General features: G+C 43.0%; 1 protein-coding gene across 7 annotated transcripts in view; it reads right to left on the reverse strand.

Annotated features, from left to right (window-relative positions):
* Positions 1-16,187, reverse strand: part of epha7 (eph receptor A7) — a 98,386-nt gene that overhangs the window by 3,029 nt on the left and 79,170 nt on the right. The window contains exons 7-16 of one of the 7 annotated variants that reach the window (XM_072678568.1): positions 15,367-15,541; positions 13,246-13,354; positions 10,574-10,629; positions 7,804-7,917; positions 7,126-7,311; positions 5,774-5,835; positions 4,858-5,067; positions 4,392-4,541; positions 1,055-1,248; positions 98-253 (exon numbers count right to left, since the gene is read on the reverse strand). In XM_072678568.1, the coding sequence (XP_072534669.1) occupies positions 98-253; positions 1,055-1,248; positions 4,392-4,541; positions 4,858-5,067; positions 5,774-5,835; positions 7,126-7,311; positions 7,804-7,917; positions 10,574-10,629; positions 13,246-13,354; positions 15,367-15,541 (1,412 nt within the window). Of the gene's footprint in view, positions 1-97; positions 254-1,054; positions 1,249-4,391; positions 4,608-4,857; positions 5,068-5,773; positions 5,836-7,125; positions 7,312-7,803; positions 7,930-10,573; positions 10,630-13,209; positions 13,355-15,366; positions 15,542-16,187 lie in introns of all 7 variants that reach the window. The other 6 variants (XM_072678541.1, XM_072678559.1, XM_072678531.1 and 3 more) reach the window with 6 other exon arrangements.

A 16,187-nucleotide genomic window follows, 5' to 3' on the forward strand; every position in this document is an offset into this window, starting at 1 on the left:
CTGCAATTAAATAGAGTTGTAAAATAATAATTATTGAATTTCTATGGTGTTAACCATGTGTGGAAATGGAAAGAGTTAATGAAAATGTGGTTCTTACTCGATAGTCATCCTAGCAACGGAATCGAGCGAACTGTAGCCGGCTGCAGTGAAGTTGTCTTTGTATCTTTCCATCTTAATGGCTTCCAACCACTCGCTGACCGAGCAGAACGAGGTAAAGTCTGGCGTGCTCTGGTCCAGCAGCGGGCTAATGGGTCTGAAAACGACAGGAGACTAACATGATCACCCAAAAAACGGCTGAGCCACAATATCCTAATGCTTAGGCTGTGGAAGGGATTGCTTTTTAACACTGATCTGATTTCACTTTCTCCTGGTTCAAGGCAATTAGGTAGGGGCTAGATGGCCAACATAAAAGGGCAACTTCCACCCTGACCTATTATGTCTAATAACAAAAAAGTGAAATAAAAATGTTATAGTGGTCACTTCTATCATCTTTTCATTTCTGTGGCACAAAAAAAATCATTTATTTCCCTTCCCAAAGGTAAATCTAGCAGTAGCCCTCCTAGTAAAAGCGATGACAAAATGGACTAAGCTTCTTTTCCCTGCTGTTTCTCAGGTTATGTCCTCCATCTCACACAGGCTCTGGCCGTGCTCTCCCCGTAAATGGGTTTCATCTGATAAATGCCACAGTGGGCGTCGGTGCCCCCACAGAACTTAAAAGTCCCGGGCTCTCATTATGGCGATTGATTTAAAGGCCCTGCTATTGACCATAAAGCCACGGAGGCAGCTTCGCTGTATTGATTCCCCAGGATTTATCTTTCATCTGTAAACCTCAGCGGACACATCGACACATGATTGTTTGCTAATCTTGTTACAAGGAAAATAGAACACAACAACAGAACAGAAGTAATAGGAAGAAAAATAAATAACAGGCCAATAATGTATTTTCATTTAAGCCGTGGAGAAAAAAAATAGGGAGTAAACACTGTGTATTGCTACAGGGAGGCATCATATGCGTTTTTTTTTAAGAAATAGGGCGGTTTTACTAAAGAAATACCTTGTGGTAGTTCCCACGGGTGTTTTCAGGGTGTTGGGATTGCGGATCATTTTGTCCAAAATACCGACTATCTGGTCAAATTTGGGCCGGTCGGCTCTGTCCTTCTGCCAGCAATCTAGCATGAGTTGGTGGAGGCCAGGGGGGCAATCCATTGGAGCGGGAAGACGATAACCCTCCTCTATGGCCTTGATGACCTGTAAAAAAAGAGAGACTTTTTTAGCTCACAGTCTTTTATTTCAGCCATTACATTTATTCTGGAACATAATTTATAATCCTTATAAGCCATTCCTTAGGTCACCACAACCCATAACTTCATTTCCTACTCTAATATATTCTTTTATTTCAGAAAAATGACAAAATATATAAACAACAAAAAACAAAAGATATGTTGTGTCATATGATATGTCCAATTCGCATAAATATAGCTGCCTGGTTACCTAAAATCCAAGGTACACTGTATGTCCAAATGTATCCAGACATCCCTTTAAATAAGTAAATTCATCTGAAACAACTGAACAAGATGCTTTGGAGAAGCTGCACATGAGCCGAAGTAGAAAGATCCCCAGATTTGGGTTGTTGGGCAATGGAACTGCATTCTGTGGAGGGATGATGCTCCACCCAATACCTATGGGATCAGCTAGAGCGACATAACTAATCATTCAACATTCGTACCTGACCTCACTAATGCTCTTGCAGCCTAATGCAATCAAATCCCCACTGTAAAGTTTCAACATCTGGTCTTAAGCATTCCCAGATGAGTAAAGGCTGCTGAGGTAACACAAAATGGTAAACTCCCTATTAATAAGCTTGATTTCAGAGTAAATATTGGATAAGCAGGTGACACCTCACCATAACCACACCATTACCATAACCACAACCCAAAGCCTACACCTACACCTAACCCTTACCCTGGTCCTAATTCTAACCCAAACACTATTGAGAGACAGGGAGGAGTCATGGGCTAGAAGTGTAGGAAGAGCCAGTATAATCCGAGGACTGAAGACAAAGAAGTATCAAGTGGAGTTAAAAAAAAGTAGAAGATTAACTTCCATAACCTACACGGATAAAGATCAGACCATGGCAGCACCTTGATCTGTCTCTTTCTCTCTGCCTACCTCACCTAACACTTTGTTCTTTAACTAGGAGCTCTGCAACTGTGGTTGAACTCCACTTTCAGAAACTGGAGGAAAAATAGGTTAAACAGATTCTCTATTCTTTGACTCCTTGTAATTCCTTGTAATTTAAACACCTAAAGACGGGGATGCGGAAAGGAAGAGGCTGTAGGATCTTTCAGGAAGTGGAGGAAACACGGAGGAGAATGAAAGGAAACTAGTAGACTAGTAGATGATCAACTTTTAGAACCGCCAAAGATAAGAATTGGGCTGTTGATTGACCTCTCTCTCTCTCTAACCAAAAGCTTTGCCGGTTTCGTTTCAGCTTCAGAAACTTTTAAAGAGTGGAAAAAGCAAGATGCCCTTACCGCCTAACTGCATGTTAAAAATAATTGACTAAAGGCGCTAGACCTCACTGATGACAACATGCTGAGTCAGGGTCTGCCCAACAACTGGCTGTGTTACTAAAATAGCCGAGCAGACATACAGTCTAATCTGTAGGCGAGTACAACGGTGCACTTCCAAGCCCAAACAGCATCCCTGCACATTCGCACATCTGCGATTATTAGTACAAGTGGGCAATGAAGAATTAAAATCGCTCTGTATTTTTCCCTTGGTAAGCTGGCCCTGACCTTAGTGAACCAGCTAAGTATGAGTCGACAGAAGTGGTAAAGGGGAAGGTCCAGAGGTGTTTGTTTTTCACTCTCCACCCACGAAACAGTGGCTGTGTCTCTGTTTACTTTCTCCGCGCGTTCATCTGCTATTCTTGTCGTGTCTGTTCAAGCAAAACTTCAGAGCTACAGAGGGAGAAGTGTCAAAACAACCAAAGTGTTGCAGAAATGTAAATGTACAATCTCTGGCTTTCTCCGCACCCTAGAGGAGGAAGCTGCCTCCATCCTGACAGGGTACAGAAATCGCTGACATTGATGTCTGCCCAAAGAATCAAGCACACGGCATAGGCCGGTGTTTTTTTTTTTTAAGTGCCCGACATTCACGTTTAAAGCAATCTGCATTTGTGTTTGCTAGCATCTGCTACCCCGCAGAGGGTGGCCTGTGCAGCTAGGGAAGTGGAGAATTATAAGTCATCATTAGTCTTTCTGATAAGGGGTGTTTACCTTCTCTGAGGATGTTCAAGCTTGTGTAATTTTGAAAAAGAGTGTGCCTAACAGAGCAGCATACACGAGACAAGTGCCTGCAAACAGCAATGGCTTAAAACCACTTTCCCTTCATACATATCATTAACCGCAACAACGGTGGAATTTTAATGTGGTGGAAAACTCCACTGTGATGGGAATGATGAAGAGCGGTGCAGTGCTCGTATATACCAATTTCTGCATGACAAAAGCAAAAGCGGTGGGTGGGGGCCTGTAGGGGGGATCTTGGGACTCCAGATTGGGTCCGGAGTTTTGCATGGCTAAGTAGACATCACCACTAACATTAAATTGGCGCATTATCGTATCTCATTAATGAGGTTAAAATGTCCTTCTTGTGTAAACCACAGACGAGAAGCCACTCTAAATGCAAAGCCCTCTGTTCTTTTCGAGATCTGTTTTCTGTCAGTCCATACGGCCGGAGGACGATCAGCGTTGGCCGATCAGCTTCGTTGGTCTTTAGCACCGGGTGGCAAGAGAGACAAACAAAGCAGGGTGTGGGAGGTGGCTGATAACAAGCAGTGTGGCTGAGAAGAGCGCGCTCATGAGGGAGCTACTTCTCCGATCGGCTCAGATGCGCTTGAGAGAGAAACAGGCCAGATGCAGAGGAGGCGTTGAAGAGATTTGAACCCGCCGCCTTTTTCTGCTGGAACAGCATGAGAGGTGGAGAGAGCACAGCTCAAGGCTCAACGATTAAGTGTGCTGATTTCATAAACAGAGATAAATGAACTAATAGCGTAAACACTGAAGACCCAATGATTACTTGCTATTTCTAATATTTCTTTGGATAGATAGGTGAATATTCCTCTCACAATACACAAGTATCCTGCCAAACTCTACAGAACAGGATCCTAAAAATTCTGCTGCAACAGAATACACTATTATTCCCATCCAGGATGGAGATTAATGGATGCATAGTGTGAGCATGGGAGGTACAGTGCCAAGTGTTTATGCAATACAAGGTGGGTTACATTTTACAAAAGAACATACTGCTGAAATACTGCTAAAATAAATAACACTGCATAATAAACCCAATAATGGGGTGTGTGTATTGCCATGGAAACAGTGACTCACGTCTTGATTGGACATGTCCCAGTAAGGCCGTTCCCCGTAGGACATGACCTCCCACATGACAATGCCGTAACTCCACACATCACTTGCCGATGTGAATTTACGGTACTGGATGGCTTCCGTGGCTGTCCACCGAACTGGGATCTTTCCGCCCTGTTCAGTAAAATGCAGGTCAGTGGCTGGGGGAAACATCAAATTCATTACATCCTGCATCTTCCCCTAAAACATCAACCAGAGAAGAGTGACGACTTAGAACACAATCACACCAGCAGATAGTAAAATAGCGCTGTAGTTAAGGGGGGGAGCTTATCAGTGCAGCACACCCTGAGAGCTGCATGTGTATCTGCAATGCATTTCCATGCAGCACCTCTTTGAGAGCATTTGAGTATTCTGATGGCATAAGCGTGCAGGGCTGGGAGGCTGGCAGGCTGAGGCTGAGCTGAGCTGAGCCGAGCTTTAATTGACTCACCGTCGTGGTATAGACAGCCTCCGGATCGTCGTCAATCACTCTGGACAGGCCGAAATCGGACACTTTACATACGAGGTTGCTGTTGACGAGGATGTTTCGCGCCGCCAGGTCACGGTGCACGTAGCCCATGTCCGAGAGGTAGCGCATCCCAGCTGCGATGCCTCGGAGCATTCCCACCAGCTGGATCACTGTGAACTGGCCGTCGTGCTTCTGCACAAAAGCAACACCGATTTCAATTTGAACCTATTCTGGTGGGCAAATGGCTTTTTAATATCTGAAATTCCACTTATTGTAACTTACAAATTCCACAAAAACCTTGTATCTGCATCTTTTTGTTGTTTTTTTACATCATTTGAATCTGAGAGTTCTTTATATTGTGTCAATAGAAAGGCTCTGCCTTTAACTTGTAGGCATGATTGAACTGAGATAATGTGAGGAGAAAAGCAAGGCTGGCAGATTGCAGATGTCAACGTGTTGTGGCTGTTTAAGGGATGTACTGTATGCTGTGGGAAGACTAATCAGCAGATAGATATGATGAATTAATAAAATTAAAGCTGATTGTTGTTTCATGTTACAAGCTTAACATTCAAATGAACTAAAACTTCAGCTTCAGCTTTAAGGCTCTCACAGACGCAGTACAATTTTAATGTACTTTAGTTTTTTATTTAAAATATACATTTCTGTTCACTTTTAGAACTGATAGAATCCATATAATTCACATGCACAAACTTGCAGAGCACAGCCTAACTGTTCTCTCCGTCCAGCAGGTGTTTCATTACCAGCTGTGGAGGCAGACTGCTGGTCTGCTAGAATAGGGGACCTTTAAGTGCTGGATCTGGTGGCGTGCATGAAGCCAATTTAAGACAGTGTGTTGAATTCCCAGCGCAAACTGTGTGGGGGGAACGATTATACTCACCCTGAGAAAGGCATCTAACGAGCCGTTCTCCATGTATTCAATTACGATCATGACTGGTTTTCCTGACAAAGAGAAGAACAAACTCCATTAGGCGCAGAGTAGTGAAGATAAACTCCATCCACTTACAGCGTGAAGCCGTAATGAGAGACAATACCTCAATCGGTGCTCTAAAAGGCACCTACATTAAGAGTGAAGAGTGTATTCTTTCTATTTATTTAAGGGACGCAATGTTTTCCTTTAACACAGCTAGTCAAGTTCATTTTATCCAACAGAGAAAACATCTACAGTCTGACTGTAAAGCTGTCACACGATAGGCAATCGGGTAGTATGGTGGCAAATGGCTGAACCCCTAAAACTGTAAGGACCTCAATTAGCTTTCAAAAGCAGTTACCCAATAATTCACTATTCACTAAACCACAGTTTATTATGTGGCCAAATGTTTGTGAACACTGCTCAACCAGTGTTTCTTTCAAAATCAAGGGTATGAAACAGGAATAACTGTTTCTGCTCTTTGGGGGAGCCTTCCAACAGATACTGCTGTTAGGATATGACTACGTCCAGCTACAAGAGCATTACTGAGGTCATAGAGGTGAGGTATTGGATGATTAGCTCTGAATCACAATCCACTCAAGGACTCCCCTCAGCTCATCTTAAAGATGGTAATGGGGCACCACCACTCTAGATGGTTGCTTGGGAGCTTTATATCCTTCTACTCTGCTTGGTACTGGGCAGGGTGACCATAGCAGCTTCTCCATAGTGTCCTATTAAATAGGTAGTGCTTTTTCATGCAGATTATACAACTTGTGTGCACCTTGGACACTGTGTCAGCGGTGTGGGCAGTTAGTGCATCTGAATTCACTGATAAGTAGGAGTGAACACAAATGTTTTGACATATAGTGTAGTTAATAGTGAATAATCTGTCAGGAATACTCAATTGCTTACACTGCTTTTTAGTTCTTTAACCTTTTACATGGTAGAGAAATGACAGCTCGTGGTAATTGACCATATGCTTATCCTCTGTCTGTACTGTGTTGTGTTGTCTGTCCGCACTTGTTTGTTTGTGTTGCACTTGTGTCTTGTATGCACTGTCTATGTTGCACCATGGTCCTGGAGGAACGTTGTTTCGTTTCACTGTGTACTCTGTATGTAGTTGAAATGACAATAAACCCACTTGACTTGACTTGACTTGATATGCTACAGATCTAGCAGATGTTGATTATGCTGATTACCCAATAATAAGTCTGCAATCTAAGGTTCATTAATCAATCTGGTACTGTTATGTTGTTCTCTATACATGAAATCTGCAGTAGGGCCTTTTTTCCTGCAGCCCTATGCAGAGCCAGTGAACTAACCTCTGGTGACCACGCCCTCTAGATGCACCACGTTCGGATGGTCAAACTGTCCCATGATGCTGGCCTCACACAGGAAGTCCCGCCTTTGCTTCTCCGTGTAGCCTACTTTCAGAGTCTTAATGGCCACAGGCACGTCCCTTTTCCCAGGAAGCTTCAGCCGGCCACTGCAGACCTCTCCGAACTCACCTATCACAAAAGCAACCCCCCCGCCACACACAGACTGAGTTAAACCCTTCGGCTCCCCCCTGTTTAACACCCTTATGTGGATCTTGACCACACAATGCATCATTCTTGCTGGTGACAGGATTCCACTATTACATAGTACCACGCCAACACACAAGGGAATCTGACCGGCAGACATAATTGGATACGCCACGTTCTGTGTACACTAACACCCTTACACGACAATATCTAAGAAGCGATGCAGTGGCAATTCATCAACAGTGATGCATCTTTGCGCATTGTAGCCTGAAGAGAAGATGTATTAATTACTGTGATTTCACACACACACCCCCCGCCCCCAACACACACCCTTCAACCTGCTTTTTTCCGCAATACAGCTATTAATAACCAGACAGGAGAGATGTGCTGGGGCGCTGTTGATGGCGTAAATATTTGGCTGTCATTGTGATGAATGAGCGAGAGGAGGGAGCGTGTGCGGGCTGGAGGAGAACTCACCTGCACCGATAACCCGCTCGATCTTGATGCAGGACGCGTCCAGCTCCTTGGCGAACTGGTGCACGGCCCTGTTGGGATCCTCGTAGGTCTCGGGGTCGATGTAGGTTTTGGTGCCTGGAAATTTAACTGTAGAAAGGTAAGAGGATTACTGTTACGATTAAATATGCATTCCAGGCACACACACACATGAAGCGTGATGGACAGGTGTGATTAGCGAGAGCAACCTAGATTCTGGACTGGGGGAATGGCTTTTGAATGGCTTTTCCAGGATGAGGTAGGGGTCTTTCCCATATACACTTCTTTGTTTTCCTGAAAAAGGAATTAAAATGCTATTCAATTTTCCAGTTAACCTTCACCAAAAATGGAGCTACGGGGGAGGTTGGCGAGTGCAGGGAGACCGACGCAGGTAGAGCTGCTGCTCATTGGCTAATGGATTTTCATAAATCCGATTTGCTGTTGGTATGCTGCGAGCCCTTCAGCTCAGATAAAGACACTGGAGAGCCCACATTACAATTCATTGGAGATGAATAATCAGGATTTCACTGGTTAAAACAAACACTACCAGCCGCCTCCAACTGCCTGGGTGTTGGGATCATGGCATGTCTGTCAGCGTGAATGCTGATGAACGGTGCACTGACTGCACCGGTACTGGCAAAATATAGTCATGTACCAATACCATAGCACCAGGCATACGCATTTTGTATAACCAATTTGCAATATTGTTGACCCAAGTAATCATGCATATCACTATTTTTATTTTACATTACTTTCTGCCCAATTAAAGTGTTCAACAGACTTCCCTCTCACGTTTGCTAATTACAGCCCTACCTGTCAGCTTCAATACGCTGGCCCACTTAATGAGATGCAAACACTACTAGGCCGCGTCACGCTGCGCTAAAAATGACTAAAACGGACTGTTGCTAACGAGTAATTAAATTACTAATTTGCTGCGGGCGTGATGCTTGCAAACACAGAGCAGTGTAATACCCCCCCTCCCACCCCCTGGTTCCTTCTCAGTCATGTTAGGTCTCCTTGTAATGACTGAGAGGTTGAGGCAGCTGGATGCATGCACATTTTTAAATATAGCTTTTACTGAAAAGTAGAGCCATTTACCGAAACAGCGCACAAATCAGCAGTCAGAGTAAAAAACTAGGAGACCAGTAAATAACAGATATTAATAGAGATTAATCCTATGACAAATGTGCATATCATAAAGTTAAGGAAGAGTCAGGTCCCTGAAATATGTACCAGTAGTGGTATAAAAATATTACCATGCTCTAAGAGCAATCAGGGTTCTATGTAGTCCTGCAGGTGCTATTTTTGGTGCTACTTTGAACCCTTTTTGAAATGGTTCTATGAGGCAACTTCTCCAAGAGGTTTTCCTTGTATGCAAAGAACCGTTTTTACAGTCCTTTATGCATTCGAATGGTTATTTGATACAGAACCATTGCCTCTACTGAAGAACCTGTACTAAAGAGAGTTTGTCCACCTTTTGCTGCGGTAACTTTACACTAGTTTTTGGAATACTGTGAAGACTTGATTGTATTCAGCCAAATGAGCATTAGATTATGATTAGTTCTGGCATTCCAACTCATTCCCAAGTGTTGAACGGAGCTCCACTGCTCTACAGCCTATTGGCAGTGCTTTTCTATGGAGATTATAGAAGCTGTTTGTGCATAACTGGCTATGTGCGAAAAAGTGATTGACATTAAAAGTCATGATGCTTTGGAAGAATAAGTGGTATAGTAGGCCAGAGAAGCAATAATATAATCAGTAATAGTGATTTTTTCAAGCTAGAAACTTTGAGATAATTCTTTTTTAGATGTTGTCTAGCACCAGTTTCATGAGAGGGATTCAGTGACAGTCCCAGGAGAGACAACAGCCTATGTTTCTCATCCTCGTGCCTCCTGTAATTGCTTCGTCCATCCAAGCTGTCAGCATATCTGATAGAACACGTCTTATCACTGCTCGCCTGGCGCAACTTATTGTGACAAATTGGGCCCACACAATACACGTGCGCCCTATTGTGCTACGACCGCCCCTGCAAGCGGCTTGTCATTTACCAAATGAGGGTCTTTTATTGGCTGAGGTCCTTGTTTGGAGATTCCTCGCCTCTTTTTGGTTTTGCAGCAGAGCTGGTGCTTGGCAGGTGCTTAGGATGTAGTGCTAGATGTTAGCATGCTAGCAAGCGGCGCTTGTCAGGCTATTCAGCTGTGTGGGAGCGAGCTAGCGGTGCCACCTTGACCCTTTGTTTCCAAATCAGCAGTTTGCCTACAGCGCTGATCATTAGCGGAGCGTGTCTGGGGAGGCCGGCGGCACAGCCATCTCCAGGGGCTTCATTAGAGAGTGTTGAGGGGAAGCAGCTCGTTGGGTGAAGGGCCCGGGAGCAGGGGCTTAGCAGCCCAACCCAGAGTGCTACATCTTAGCCATGGGAACAGATACGGAAGGCGCTAACGTCGATGCTTAAGTGTTGTGGGTGTGAGAAGTGCTTCGCCTTATCCTATTGACCTGTTTTTTAAGGAGCTGGTGACTAAACTTCATGAGAGAAGACCCAAATAGATGTGCTTGCATTTCAGAGCCAAAACGTTCCTGAAAGTCGGCTGAAGAATGGCTGAAGGCAAAGATGAGTACATCAAATGGAATAGTAAGACTCGACGTGTCTGTCCCTATTTGCTCTTCTTAAACCTGCCCTATGGTGAAAGAGATCTGAGAGAGGCTGTATGTGTGTATGTGTTTGTGTGTGCATAGACGAACAGAAGCAGACACTCACACTGAAAGTAGAGCTCCTCGTCTCCTTCCTGGTCCGCTTTACTGTAGCCGCAGTGCCTTCATATGGAAACAGGACATAAAAAGGAAAGAAATCAACAAGTTGCACTAGAACAGGCTCACAGGTTCAGTGATTACACTGCTGTAAAATCTGTTGAATCTACATACACAAGATTTCAGCCTGCAGATAGGAATCTGATGAGCCAGAACATTATGACCAATGAAGCAAATGATGTTGACTATTTTGTAACAATGGCAATGGAAGACCAGAGTGATTTTAGCAAGGGCCAAACTGTTGTGGTCAGACGACTTGGTTGGAGCATCTTCAAAACGGCATGACTTGTGGGATGCTTCTGGTCAGCTGTGGTAGGTAGATACTGACAGTGGTCTGAGGATGGACAAACCAGCAACAGTGTGTTGGGCGCCCAAGGCTCATCTATGTTTGAGGGCAACAAATGATATCCCGTCTGGGTGGAACTGACAGAGTGCATCACATCCTGCATAGCTGCAAACCAGACAGAGCATGCATGTTAACCCTTGCCCCCTTGCAGAATTGCCTACAAAGTGTAGCAGTTGGAATAATGGACGATGGTAGCCTGATGGGAGTCCTGTCTGCCCAACTTAAAGGTCTATATAGATCTGCAGCTAATGTCTCCTTCAGGGATCTTGTCGCGTGAGCTGATATAGGCAGCGTGTAAACAAACCGTCATAATGTTTTGGCTCAGTGGTGTACATGATGACATAATGTGCGATAATGTACTACACTATGGTCTATGGTCCTCTTGTAATGTATGACTTTGATTGGCTCTTAATATTTGAATGGGACAAAAATAACTAATCAATTATTTTATACTTCATCAATTAAAATTGATGCAATATCTTTAGCGATATCTTTGAACTTGAAGCAGATAACAGATCATAGCACAGCATTCAGCCAAAGATGAGCATGCTTAGGAGTGATGGGAGATGGGAATGGCTGGCTGAGGGGATGCTCATGTCGGCATGCTTCCACCGAGCTGTCAGCGTGCTCCAGTAAGACGGCAAACGCAAAGATGAAAAATTGGGCCGACACAGCTGGCCAGGCCGTGACTGACAAGCTAGAGAAAAGTGCTTGTGGAGAAAATGGCGGGAGGTTTGTGCTGACCAGTGCAGGGTCGTGCCTTGCACACAGGCATATATAAACACACACACACACACACTCACTTTCACCGATTAGTACCATAGGGGTGTAATGATACACATATTTTATGATATTATATGTGGTTTTCGCACCACAATACATGTTTTTAATACAGAACTAAAAGGGAAACACGGACTTGCTTAGCATACAGGCTCAAGTAACACCAAACAATGCCTTTCCTTGAAAACAAATACTTTTAAATACAAGTAGTTGCAGCACAGGGCAGATTTTAGCTTAATTCAGTGGTTGTCTTTTTTGGAAATATCATGAAGTGTTTACTGATAGAACAATGAATTTGGCCCAAATTGTAATCTGCAGATTTGTACTCCAAACTAGAATTGTTCAGTTTGATATTTACTTTTAATTTAGGCTGATCTGGGCTACAATTTAATGGTGTAAATAATCAATTAAATTAAATAAATAAAAAGATTCAATTACATAATCAAAATCTCAATGTTTATTTTGTATATATATATATATATATATATATATATATATATATATATATACAAAATAAACATTGAGATTTTGATATATATATATATATTAAATCGCGATTAAATGAATGGGCGATTAAAGTCATGATATTTATAACTTAATATAATAATAAAAAGTACTAGAAGTGTGTGTATTATGTGTTCATAAAAATTGGCTGTAAGGAAATCGGAATCCCTCTGAAAGGAAACCTTTACAATTTCTATCAGTGTATCTTATATTATTATTCTAAAAAATATTTGATCATTATTACAGCATGCAATCTGATTGAAGTAAGATTATATATACATTTGAATATATTCAATGCTGAGGGGCTACCCTTCTGGCTAGGCAAATATAGAGTATGTATTAACTAAGGTGGGCACTATGACGATATTTTATCCCTACAAGTGATGAATAAGAACATAGCTAGTCCTAGTCCAAGTAGATCTTGTTAAGAAATGTATTGATATCTTAATAAACGCTGTCTATTTGGGAAATAGTATTGTGATATATTTGCCATATTTTGTACCCCTAATATTTACTCTATCATACCCAGCATCTTATCAGTGATACATAGTAGAGACTCTGTCGTTGTCCTCTTTATCACACTGAAATATGCTGCCAGATGACTTAAGACATGTGCATGTCCATGCTGGCTTTAGTAAAATGGATCAGTGTGTGGAACTGGAGCACATATTACTAACTGGTTGAATCAGAGTAGCCATACAAGGCAACTTCTACACTGAAGGGTTAACATGAGTATCGTGACACCCCTTACAGTACCCCAACAGGAGGGAAATGAGATGAATCACGTGCACATTCATTTCTGGCGTGGGCACTGGTGAAACAACGGCACACGCTTGGCATGCGGATGGGCGGATGATATCGGGCCAGAGGGGAGTGTGTAGGGGAGAACTCTTCACGGCTATGGTGGCCTGTGAGGGACAGAGAAGGCAAAGCATGCCAGAGCAGAGGAGACTCACAGGAGCGGAGAGTCAATCGGGCCCGCGAGAGCGTACCTTCTCCCGATGATGAAGCCAAACACCATGAAGACCAAGATGATGGTGCCGGCTACCGCCACCACTGCGATGATGATGACCGGGTTCTGCTCGCTGGACACAATCGTGGCTAACATGCACACAAACAAACAAGCACACACACCGAGACGGATGTTAATTCCTTAAAGTCTTTTGATTAATTTTCTATATATTACGAAATGGCAAACTGTGTGTGAAGTCACAGCAGTAAGTCTTCACATACAGCTATTTAAATTCTCTGTATCCAGCCCACTTGCATTAACCAGCACCGGCATGCGGCTTACAGGTTATCCAAAAAATCCTTGTCACAAACTTGCTGAAGGATCCGTTTTTACACTGACGTGCCAGGGCTGAGCGCGTAGGATGAGGCGGAGAGTCGTAGCCCCCTTTTCGCCTTCTCTCTGCTCTATTTTAGGGTCTCGGCGAGTGCACGGTTCTACTGTTTCTGAAAATGGGCTTAATAGTCCCCTATGGTAACGTGGTGCCCTTCATTTGAAACAATGACACATTCAGGTTGGATTGTTTCTCGTTTGGGCCGCTAAAAGACTGCTCGCATTGACAGAGTGCTGAAGGAACAGGATATGCAGCTCTAGCTCGCTAAATTATACACTGGGACAGCAGTATTTAAAGAGCACATCATGGCTGGGAATTTGACAAGTATTCAGGCTTTTTATGCAGGGGTTGTGGCTAAGCTCTGCTCAAGCACCAACTCCTTCTAAATCTCTAACAAAAGTAGAACGGAAAGCCGACCAGTCTGCCATCAGCAAGTCAAAGTTAGTTTAAGTCTGTTACTGGTCAATGATGGTACTGCTCTGGTACTGCTAATACGCACGGGAATTGAGCGTTTCACTGATCAGACTGGAGCACATTAATCTGCTTACAGGGAGAATGTTGGTCCCCCGCTAATGGTTAGCATTAGCACGTTGGTGGATGTTGTGGCTTGCAGCTTATAGTTATAGCGTGTTCGTTTGCGCTTATCACATTAAACTGCATTTAAAGTGCTAGCTTTCATTTAGCATGTTAGCTTGTGGGTAGCATGTTATGTCAGCATTATTAAATTTAATTAAATGATTAAATTCCATTAATTTAATAAACTGAGTGTTGTGGCTGTACAACTGTACCATATTTCTGGTGTTATGAGTTTACATTATGCCACATTTTATGTATTGATTTTAATTTTCTTACATATTTTACATTTCTTACATATAATAAAGTACTTTTTTGTGCAGTCTTGATTTCTGGAGTTTCACCCATGTGAAATGCTAAGTCTTTAAAATTGTACAATGGTATAATTTTTACTATATTGAATGTCCTAATAATAATTACCATCAGTGCATCCTTATGAAAAGATGAACAAGAAATTTCTACAGGATTCCCAGAACACAGGTAAATATTATATATCATTAATTATCAGCTGTTCACGATAAGCCAATTAAATGCGAACAATTTAAATAGCTCAACACAACTAATAGGACAAGTGTTTTCTTCAAATTCTACACAAAATGTCACTTTTAATGACAACTACAGTCTCATAATTATTCAATCCCTTTATGACAAGACTCTGTAGCAAACTGGAGGCCACTGCCCATGAGAAATGGGCTAAGAATCCTCAGGAATGCTGCCAGAAGCTGAAGTCTGGCTATGCATCATGTTTGCAGCAGGTCATAACAGCAAAAGGTTTTTTTTTATATGAAGTACTAAAGATGCCTGTCATGACAGAGTATATATATATTTTTAACTCGCAATGCTTTCCTCTATCTGTCCATTTTCTATTAGACAACAGTATGTTACTGAGTCAGAAACCGCATAAGCAAGTTATGTTAGATAACTTCACAACTCCATGTGCAAGTGTGTGATCATTTAAGCGTTTGGTCTGCATGATGCTAATGGCCTATATGCGTCCATTACCTAGCCACATTAGCCTTGTACTGCAAAAACTAAACAAGCCCATTTCAGACACCAAACATGTTTTGGCTGATTGAGAGCAATTTTTTAACAGTGATGGGGTTGATCTAACGCTCTCCTCCCGGGCTAGCCCCTAAGAAGTGTAACTGAGAGTAACTGGCATGTACATCTGAAATGACGTTAGCCTTTGTTTCGTACCAGCACCTGACGACTCCTCCTTGGTAGTGACCTCCAGCCTGGGGCCGAACATGCCGTAGCCGGCGGCGGTGAAGGCTCGGATCTGAAACACGTACGCCGTGCTGGGCTTCAGATTGTTCACGGTGGCTGACGTCGACTTGGACTTCACCGTGGAGTAGATGCGGTCCTTCTGGTCCTTCACATAAAAAGACAGAAGAGAGGGACAATGACCGCTCTGTATTCAAGGCGATGAAAATAAACACTTTTGCCGGTGCTTCACGCTGAGGTAAGCTTGCGCTGAAGGGTTTGTGAAGAAGTGGCATTGAAAAGAATAGAAAAGAAAGAAGAGAAAAAAACAGCATTCATCCGTTACTGTGGTAACCGGGAGAAAGCAGCATGTCAAGAGCGCCACTTCGTTTACAATGGCCATGTCAGAGGCTCGAGCCTCAAGAGGTTTGCATGTGATCTGTTTCTCGCTCTCTCACAAACATGTACATTTACACACACTGGTAATGGAACGTATGGGAGCGAGGAGTGAGCAGAGCCCGTGAGGTAGTTGGAAACACATACTGATGGTAGTAGGAGTATACTGTACATTTCTGAGTCATTCCCTGAACACACTGCAATTTGAGCCCGCAGCATTTAAATCCGTGTGCGGACAAAAACCTATGCAATGTTCAGACATTACCACTAAATGGTCAAAAGTTTGTGGTCACCTGATCATCCAAAAGCAAGAGATTTACCAAGGTTCTGCTTGCCTCCGCTGTCCACAAACTTTTGGCCATGTAATGTATTTGCTACGCCGTTATGCTATACAGTGTTTAAGACATGTAAGGCAAGTG

Source organism: Salminus brasiliensis, chromosome 1 (genome assembly GCF_030463535.1).
Source record: "Salminus brasiliensis chromosome 1, fSalBra1.hap2, whole genome shotgun sequence".
Taxonomy (NCBI): Eukaryota; Metazoa; Chordata; class Actinopteri; order Characiformes; family Bryconidae; genus Salminus; species Salminus brasiliensis.